Below are 9,340 nucleotides of genomic sequence, written 5' to 3' on the forward strand. Positions count from 1 at the left end.
AAAATTCCTGCTTTAAATCTTTCTATGTATGAGTGTACATCACAAAGAGTTAAGGTCTTTGCATTGCTGGGTGTGTGGATGGATTAAAGGTAAAATGGAAAACCCATATAGATAAAATAATTTGTAAGTGTAAGAAAGTACATAACATTCTCCGTAGTTTAGCTGGAATTGATTCGGGGGATGAGAGAGACACCTTGCTTATGATTTATCAAGCCAGGATAAAATCTAATTTAGACTATGGTTGTGTTCTGTTTGGGCCAGCTGCTGAGTCTACTTGTAGAAAACTGGATCAGGTCCAAGCAAAGGCCTAAGAATTATTTCTGTGGAGCTTTTAGAATCACGCCTATTCCAGCCTTACTTGTGGAAATTGGGGAATAACCTCTTAAAAATGAGGAGAAAACAAACTGGTACTTCACTCCTGGTTTATGTAAAGTGGCCTTATTTAGAGCTGTGTAGCAAAATGACTTCTGGAGAATTACTGGGAATTTATAGGTAAGGAGAAGGAATCAAATTTCCTTCACTTCATCATGATGATAAACTCTGGGAGAAGGGATGATGTTGTTTTAACTAGTCTGAGTCTGGGGTGTTGTGGTCTAACCAGCTATTTGAAAGTGATAGGATATCCTGACAATCTGTCAGTGTGGAAATTTTTGGAACCACCCAACATGATGTATTCTCATGTAACAAATAAAGAAGCAAAAGGCTGTCTCAAAAATCTCTTCATTCAACTAGCCTGTATTTAACAAGACTATGTCAAAACCTAGTAAATGGCTGGACCACTCTTTAGCTGTTTGCCTCCCTCCAACTCTCTGTGCTCACATATACAGTAATTTCATACAGTCAAATTCCCAATAGAGCTTTTCTCATTTACATTTTTTGCTGTTTCTGTTGTCAGACAACAGAGCAAGTATGAAATAGAGACTGAAACGCGGCCCAATAAGACTACATGTTAACCAGCAGTCACTTCCAAGGCATTTCCAAGCCGCTTGCTCTGCTCTGCTAAAATCCTGATTTTATAACAAAATCACCAGACACATAAGTTACAGGCGACGGCTGTGCTCTGATTCTGGCTGTATTTACCCGTAAAATGATCACTCAGAGAGAAAGTCGGAAGCTCAAAGGGCAACACTGAAGACTCTCTTCTACAGAAAGTAGCTAAGTTTTTCCAGAAGCTCAATAGATTCGTCACTGGGTGGGTTTTGTGAAGAAAAGTCACCAAAAAGGTGTGAAAAGTCAGAAAATCTAGCAATAAAGGCTCTAAATTGGCAACACTGCTTGTAAAGGCCACCCAACCAAGTGGCACAAAATGTTTGCGCCAATTCATTTTCAAAGTGCAAAGACCATTGAGGAAAGGCCAACACTCGGCCGCTGACCAATGGTGTAACCTCTGCTCTCAGTAACACGGCATTCAGCTGATCAATGGTGTAGCTTGATCACTCACTCACTCAGTCACTCACTCACTCACTCAGTCACTCACTCAGTCAGTAGGTCAGTCAGTAGGTCAGTCAGTCAGTCAGTCACGGACATTCGCGTTTATAGGGCTCCCCCTGCCGTTGCGGTCCAGCCAAAAATATGGGATAAACGGCAAATGTCTGTGGAGGGCAGCATGAAGCTTTACAGCGTACAGCCCGCCGGATATACATTAGAAGAAGAAGAAGAAGAAGAAGAAGAAGGCGAAGAAGAAGAAGGCGGCTAACCAACCGGACAGCTGTAAGTAGAAGAGGAAATCCTGCGGTTAACAGCAAGGTAGAGATACTTTTTTTCCTTTCTCCAGCGTTGCTTACATGGACGTATTTAATTTGTTTGTGTTTTGTGTTTGGATAAAAGCTGGAAGTTCATAATATGCTCGAGTGTGTAACGATTTACGCATTTCTTTCGCTAGTGGTCTAACAGTTTGCAGTGTGTTAAATTTACGCGATAGTTAATCATAGTCTAATCCCAAATTAGAAGTACTGCCAGAATGAAAATTTCTGATTTTTAATGAGATGCAGTGTTTTTACAAACAACACATTTCAACTGTATGTCCTCTTACGCTCTTCTTTTCCCACTTGTAAGCGAACCTCTCATTGAGATTTTTCCAAGGTCAGGAAACAAATAAGATCAAGTGATATTTTACATATTGAAAGGTGGCTGCTATGTAGCGAGAATTAATAAATTTAGTGTTCCAGTAATACAATATGTAATATATTATAATATGATATAATATTAATCTATTTCTCATTTGGTTCTGTACATTAAAGGGCTTTGTTTTGGTGCAAAGAGTGTATGAGTGTTCAAACAGTCATCATTGACACAACAACCCTTCCATACACGTATATACTAAAAAAGGTCTGAAGTTTAGCCAAACATATCCATGTATTCATAGACTGACAACAAGGAAATAGCTTTATTTCCTAATGCATTTGATTACATACTATGTACGGTTGTACATGTAATTCCATCTTCACTCCAGGCCAGGCCTACCTGAACGCCAGGTGGTCAAAGACTTTAGTTCAAGGCCGTGCATATAACTGCATTGTTTTGTAATTTGGAGGGCTTGAGACTTGATGGTCTTTAGTTGAAAACCTCCAAACATCCTCCACAATAATTCCTACAACAAAAAATCCTCAGTCAGTGTAGATTTGATTTATTTCTGGCTTGTTTCACATGGGTGGATTGATGAACCATATATATTTGGTTATGAAAAAAAAAAAATCAATTTCATTAGGAATAGCTAGCAGTGAGAATTTAGCTAGGAACCACAGCCCACAGTTGGAGTTTTTGTTCTTATTAAAATTCAAATGGTCTCCACTGTGTAACTAAACAGTTATTGGTTGGATGGGTTTGTCTTTGACATGCTGGATTTCATGCAGTGAATCTGCTTTGCCACTGAGTTAGATTAGATGTGTCTGCATCAGTCTTGCCTTTAATCCGCTGTTTATTCACTTTGGGAGCTGGAACAGGAATCGCTGTTCGCTTAACGTTCCTCTCTCCGGTGTGCAACCCAGTCTGCAGGAAGAGTCATCGTGTTGGTTAGTTAGCTTGTTTGTTTATCTGGCAAGCAGAAGGGAGGGATCATTGGGATGTCATGTCATGTGGTTAATGGCAGAGAGACTTTGCTATGGCAGAAATTCTTTACTGTCATGTCTCTGTGCTAAAATTTAAATTTATATACATTTTACCGTAGCAACACAAGCTAGCTGTAACTCCAAGCTAAACCTTTCTTTGACAGATGCAGGAATTTCTGCATCCATACTACAGTGTGATTAATCAGTTGAGGAGCCTAATCCAATTAGGATGGCAGCCTGCCTGTTAGCACTCCTAAGCTTGGAGCTAGGTCAGGATATTTTTGTGAGTACACTCCAAGGACGAAAGAGAGTAGAAGAGGTAAGCCAGACACATTTCAGTAATAGTAAAATAGACTTTTTAGATAGCTTTGAGCTTGTACTTGCATTGTTCTTTTGTCTGAAACCAGAGTTGACACAGACTACGGCGCATGATTGTCCAGAGGATCTCCAGATAATAACGAGTTCAACTTGTCTGTCTCATCTCAAGGTCCTGCACCATGTCTATTGTCAAGATCCACGCCAGAGAGATCTTTGATTCTCGTGGAAACCCCACTGTAGAGGTTGACCTTTACACTGACAAAGGTAGGTCTAAATGTACTGTTTAACCCTAAACTTTGTACTTAAAATGGTGGAGTAGATTCAAAAAGCCATTTTGTAATGTATGAACTTATTTCCCATGTGCCTCAATAATATATAATCGATTTCACCAGTTATTATCCTAAAGGCATGGTCATTTATTTAATTGATTCATATCATATAATTGCTTGTTTTATAATGTTTTAAAGTAGTTTTTAATAATTCTTACATCTTCTTTCATTAACATTTCTCAGGCCTGTTTAGGGCTGCTGTACCAAGTGGAGCATCTACTGGAATCTACGAAGCCTTGGAGCTCCGGGACAATGACAAGTCTCGCTACCTTGGGAAAGGTTGGCACAAAATCTTTCTTTTCTTGTAAGAGAAAAAAAAAGTTTATTGTTAGGTGTGATTTTCATGTTCACCATATTTTTTTTTTACCACTAAATATAATTATTGCCTTTGCATTTTTAAAGCAGAATTTAATTTAAAGGAAAAATACTATATTTTATACTTAAGTTTTTTTTCTATCTTTCCCTGTGTCATCTTTACTATCCACTGTCTCTCTCTCCATCTTTGTCAGATGTGAAAGGGTTAGTGAGTTTCCCTTGCCTGTCCTCTTTAATTAAAAACTAAGATTTGGGCATTTGACAGTACAATAATGAATCACACTGTCATTTAATTACACAGTAATAACAATTATTGACCAAATATAATCTGCATGGTGAATTGTCTGTTAAGCATGCTCTCACTCCAGTATTGTAAATAAAACGTGGAATAAGACTAATGAAAAAGTCATGAAACCAATAATTAAAAAGTAACATTCTATACCGTTGCATGACTTACAATGTGCCAACATATGTATTTAAGAATGAAGAGTTGCATGTGAAATATGTGGCTTTAATATTTGCTTTACAAGGTTTGCCCATAATCATCATAATCTGTCTGTCACAGGAGTCTCACAGGCTGTAGAGAATATAAATTCAACTATTGCACCTGCACTTGTTGGCCAAGTAAGGACATTATCCCCACAATTCAGATTTTGTAGTAATAAGTTTAAGAAAGTTTTTTTCATTTTTGTAATACTAATGTCACTAATTCTTAACATGTTCTCCTCCATCTCCTCAGGATGTATCTGTGGTTGAGCAAGAGAGAATTGACCAGATGATGATTGACATAGATGGCACAGAGAACAAATGTAAGTGACAATTAATCATACAGTTGTAACCTCTTTTTCTATTACAACCATATACAGTGCAGCCCTGACTTCACTAAATGTCTAGACTGTGACGTGTTGCTGGTGATGCTCTGAGCAACTGAGTTGGGAAAAAAACATTCACATCAGCCAAGTTGGAATTCAGCCTCGGAGAATCAGGGAATTCGGGAATTTCTAACAGTGACTGTATTTCCCATTTGATGAAAAGAACTACAGGAGGTGTCAAAATTCCTGTAGCAAAATGGCTGTAAAGCCTCTTGCTACGTTATGAAGCGTTTTCAATGATGTGTGATGTGCCTACATCCGAGATGTTTCTGTATCATTTGCAGATACTGTGCACAGGCTTAAAGTAAATTAGATTTTTTTTTTTTTTCTTTCTTTCTTTCTTTCTTTCTTTCTTTCTTTCTTTACTCCAAACAGCCAAACTTGGAGCCAATGCCATCTTGGGTGTGTCTCTGGCTGTTTGCAAGGCTGGCGCAGCAGAGAAAGGAGTCCCCCTGTATCGTCACATTGCTGACCTTGCAGGACACACTGAGGTCATCTTGCCTGTGCCGGTGAGGGTGATCTGTGTGCCAGATGAATAACCCCCCACCCCCCCACCTTTCCCTCATTATGCAGTTCATCTGCCAGTTTATTGTGAGGTCACAGGCAGATCTCATTTCTTCCCTCTCCACCTTCACCAGGCCTTCAATGTGATCAACGGTGGCTCTCATGCAGGCAACAAGCTTGCCATGCAGGAGTTCATGATCCTGCCCGTTGGTGCTAGCACCTTCAAAGAGGCCATGCGCATTGGAGCCGAGGTCTACCACAATCTCAAAAATGTCATCAAGAAGAAATATGGACAGGATGCCACCAATGTGGGCGACGAAGGTGGTTTTGCTCCAAACATCTTGGAAAACCAGGAAGGTAAGATTAGAGCTTCTCGTCTATTAATGTCACTCTTTTTTCGCTTACACCTGCAAGATTAGCACAGTTTTCAGGTTCCTTTCAAAACACATTTTTTGCAAGAGTGACATTAACATGCCTTTTTATTACAATAAAAACATTAATGTGCTATAAAGTGCACTGCAACCAAAACTGCAGCCAGTGAAAACTATTGTAAATCTACCGGAAATCTGAATAATATCCTGCTCATTAGTATATTGGTCAACTTAACCATCCTGTACAATGATCAGACATTCAGGGACCATAAAAATGAACACACCTGTATAACATAATTCAATACAGTAGCCCTACAGTAGATACAATCTTACCTGAACTGTTCAAATATAAATAAACAAACTCAGTTCTGTGATCAGTTTTGAGACTGTAGTTAGTGATGGTGTTTTATTGGACTGTATTAAATTAAAATATGTTTTGTCCACATTATTTACAAACAAAGTGGAGCAAAAATATTGGTGACATTTACAAATTAATGCCATTAAACGGATTACAACAAATTATAGCCTCATAAAATGAGGTGTAAAAAGGTACTATTTGTCACAGGCCTGTTGAATTGGCGCGTATCACAGTTCAGGGGTCTCTATTTTTGTCGTCTAGACAGAGTGTAGACAGCATCATCCATGTACCTGCAGTAGAGTGTTTTCTGTGAGGCTCCATGCAATTTTTATAGTATACATGAAAAGTAGTACTCTGTATCTCAGATGTTTTTCATATTTATTGTTTAACTCTGCAGCTCTGGAATTAATAAAGGAGGCCATTGCCAAAGCAGGATACACAGATGAGGTTGTGATCGGCATGGATGTGGCAGCATCTGAATTCTACAGGGAGGGAAAATACGACCTGGACTTCAAGTCTCCGGATGACCCGAGCCGTTACATCACTCCTGATGAGCTGGCTGATCTCTACAAGAGCTTTGTGAAGGATTATCCAGGTAACCCTCTGACACTTCTTTTTACCCATTATTTAGCAAGAGAGGGCAGGACACGCAATGTAGTAATAATGTCTGCACCGACATAGTCTCATGAAGGTAAGGCATCCAGCTGTTCTGTAACTATATGGGGTACCTTTGCTATCTTTAATCTGTTCATCCATGATTATGTGCCATTGTCAACACTTGTTTCATCCTTGGAAAGCTAATAGAAAGCACATCTTGAGTTGCAGCTCAAATTTTAAATGGATATGAAAGAGATAGTCAAACAAAAGATAAAGGAAAACATTTCTAAGGGGAAAAAAACGTTGTAAATCATCTTGTTTTTTTAAAGCAAGTAAAATCTAAAGCGCTTTCCAAAACGTAGATTACACAAATATGTCAGAACAATATTCTTTGTTTGTACTAAAAAAAAATTACCCTGTATAAAGAAGTATCGTTGCCTGATTTTAAGATTATTTCAACAATGTTAGTTCAATACCTGAAAATAAGTGCAAATTCTCAGTGCTAAATTAGATTTTTATAGCATGAATATAATCTGAAAAGGCTTTGTGATCAAATGGTGAGTACACATAGACTGTGATGTTCCAATGGCTCAGTCATCCTTCTGAGAATTAAAGCATAATTCTGGTTTATTAAACCTGGGTCTTACTTTCATAGTTTGGGCAATCATTTCTTGATCATAAAGGTTTTAAACAAACCCTCAGGTCAGTCAAACTTATTTGAAATGATAACATTATTACTCATCTGTCCATCAAACAGCCAGTTTACGCACTGATTTCTTGGTTCAACTTTGAGCTACTGTACTTGCCATAGCTTTGTGTATAGTACATGAAGTAATCCTGTGTAATGAGGAAGACAGTTTTGGTGCACTAACTTTCAGTTTTACCTCAAAATAGACTGGTTTAGATCGTCTGGCTAAAGTTTTGGCATCTTTATGACCCTGTCTGATCGTCTCATTGTCTCAATGTTCATGTTCCTTGCCGTGTTGAACTTCATTGTAGCAAAGTCTCTGTGTTCCCAGATCTCAGCAATTAGTATTTTTTTTTTTTTTTTTTTTGTTTTTTAGATTATTTTCAGCATTTTCCTTTTTATTTGACAGCCAGTGTAGGGAGTGATGGGAAACGAAGGAAAAGAGTGGTGTGTGACATGCAGCAAAGGTCAATGGCAGGGAATCGACCCTTGGATATTCATGTCATGTGGTATCCACCTTAACCATTAGGCCACTGGGGCCCCCATGACTAAGATGTTTTCATAGCTGATAGAAATGATGGAATAACTCGAAAAAATACAATCCGAGTTACAATAAATCAGAATTTTTCTTTAACGCTGTAATTCAAACTTTTGACTGATCCTTTGATGGAACCACAGCTGAATGTGTTTCATTTTAAGCCATACTGATCATCAGTTTAACTATTCAATGAGGAATGTCTGCATCTTGTCTCTCACAGTGGTTTCCATCGAGGATCCCTTCGACCAGGACGACTGGGCGGCCTGGACCAATTTCACTGGAAGCACAGACATCCAGGTTGTTGGAGACGATCTGACGGTGACCAACCCCAATCGCATCAGCAAGGCTGTGGAGGAGAAAGCCTGCAACTGTCTGCTGCTGAAGGTCAATCAGATCGGCACGGTTACTGAGTCTCTGAAAGCGTAAGTCAGTTATCTGTATGTAGGTCAGTTGAATATTAGAAGATATACCCCGGAATGACCTTGCTTGTTTTCAGACTTCTAAATTGCCGCCCACATCTCCAATTTTTTTAGTGGTCTCTATGGTTCTGGTGTTGTGCCCATTAATGGATGTTTCTCCCTGGCTGGAGAAATCAAATACAATCTCAGTTAGTAGGCGTATTAAGAAAGTGGATGTCATCTTAGTGACACAACAATGGCCAGAATGTGGAAAAGCAACCCAAAAAAAAAAAACCTCATCTGGACATGATTTCAGACTGAATGAACAAAATGAAAAGAAGCAGCCTTTTACTAAGATTATCAAAATTATCCGATTATCTAGAAGCAGCAAAATCTCTTTCCTCCCCCTCACAGGTGTAAGATGGCACAGGAGAATGGCTGGGGTGTGATGGTCAGCCATCGCTCTGGTGAAACTGAGGACACCTTCATAGCCGATTTGGTGGTTGGCTTATGCACTGGACAGGTAAATTCAGAAAATTTAGATATTTAGTGTACGAGTGTGTTTTTAGAGAACATAATACATTTCATATTTAAGCCTAAAGTTGCAATTAATCCCACTGTCATGAAGATTATAATGTTCAGTTTTTGTTGAAATTGTTGATGAGACATGTTGATTCCATTGTGTGGTTGTTTTGGAAGTTGTTGTATGCAGTGCTGATTAATTTATTACGATCATTAAGGTAGAATTTATTGCAGGAACGCAATTGTATCTACTAAAATAGCATGAGGTTTGATACCTACATAACTAAAAAGTCTGAATAAAAGACAACCAGCATAAATAGCTAAAATGCAACATTGTATTTGTGACATCAGTACTATAATGACCTGACAAAGATTAATGGAGACACTAAATACCTTTTGGTTTAAATCATTATATACAATCTTTTCAGATCAAGACTGGGGCACCTTGTCGCTCTGAGCGTTTGGCCAAATACAACCAGATTC

The 9,340-nt window shown here is 38.6% G+C and overlaps 1 protein-coding gene across 2 annotated transcripts in view; it reads left to right on the forward strand.

The window, feature by feature from the left end:
- The first annotated feature begins 1,625 nt into the window (after positions 1-1,625).
- The window catches only part of eno1b (enolase 1b, (alpha)), an 8,561-nt gene continuing 846 nt past the window's right edge, over positions 1,626-9,340 (forward strand). The window contains exons 1-11 of one of the 2 annotated variants that reach the window (XM_040116397.1): positions 1,626-1,746; positions 3,535-3,629; positions 3,878-3,973; positions 4,575-4,633; positions 4,749-4,818; positions 5,257-5,390; positions 5,520-5,742; positions 6,512-6,709; positions 8,158-8,359; positions 8,750-8,858; positions 9,286-9,340. The exon at positions 9,286-9,340 is cut by the window's right edge and continues 4 nt beyond it. In XM_040116397.1, coding sequence (XP_039972331.1) covers positions 3,545-3,629; positions 3,878-3,973; positions 4,575-4,633; positions 4,749-4,818; positions 5,257-5,390; positions 5,520-5,742; positions 6,512-6,709; positions 8,158-8,359; positions 8,750-8,858; positions 9,286-9,340 — 1,231 coding nt within the window. In that variant the 5' untranslated portion in view covers positions 1,626-1,746; positions 3,535-3,544. The remainder of the gene's footprint in view (positions 1,747-3,534; positions 3,630-3,877; positions 3,974-4,574; positions 4,634-4,748; positions 4,819-5,256; positions 5,391-5,519; positions 5,743-6,511; positions 6,710-8,157; positions 8,360-8,749; positions 8,859-9,285) is intronic. The other variant, XM_040116398.1, reaches the window with a different exon arrangement.

The sequence above is a fragment of the Xiphias gladius genome, chromosome 21 (genome assembly GCF_016859285.1).
Source record: "Xiphias gladius isolate SHS-SW01 ecotype Sanya breed wild chromosome 21, ASM1685928v1, whole genome shotgun sequence".
Lineage (NCBI taxonomy): Eukaryota > Metazoa > Chordata > Actinopteri > Istiophoriformes > Xiphiidae > Xiphias > Xiphias gladius.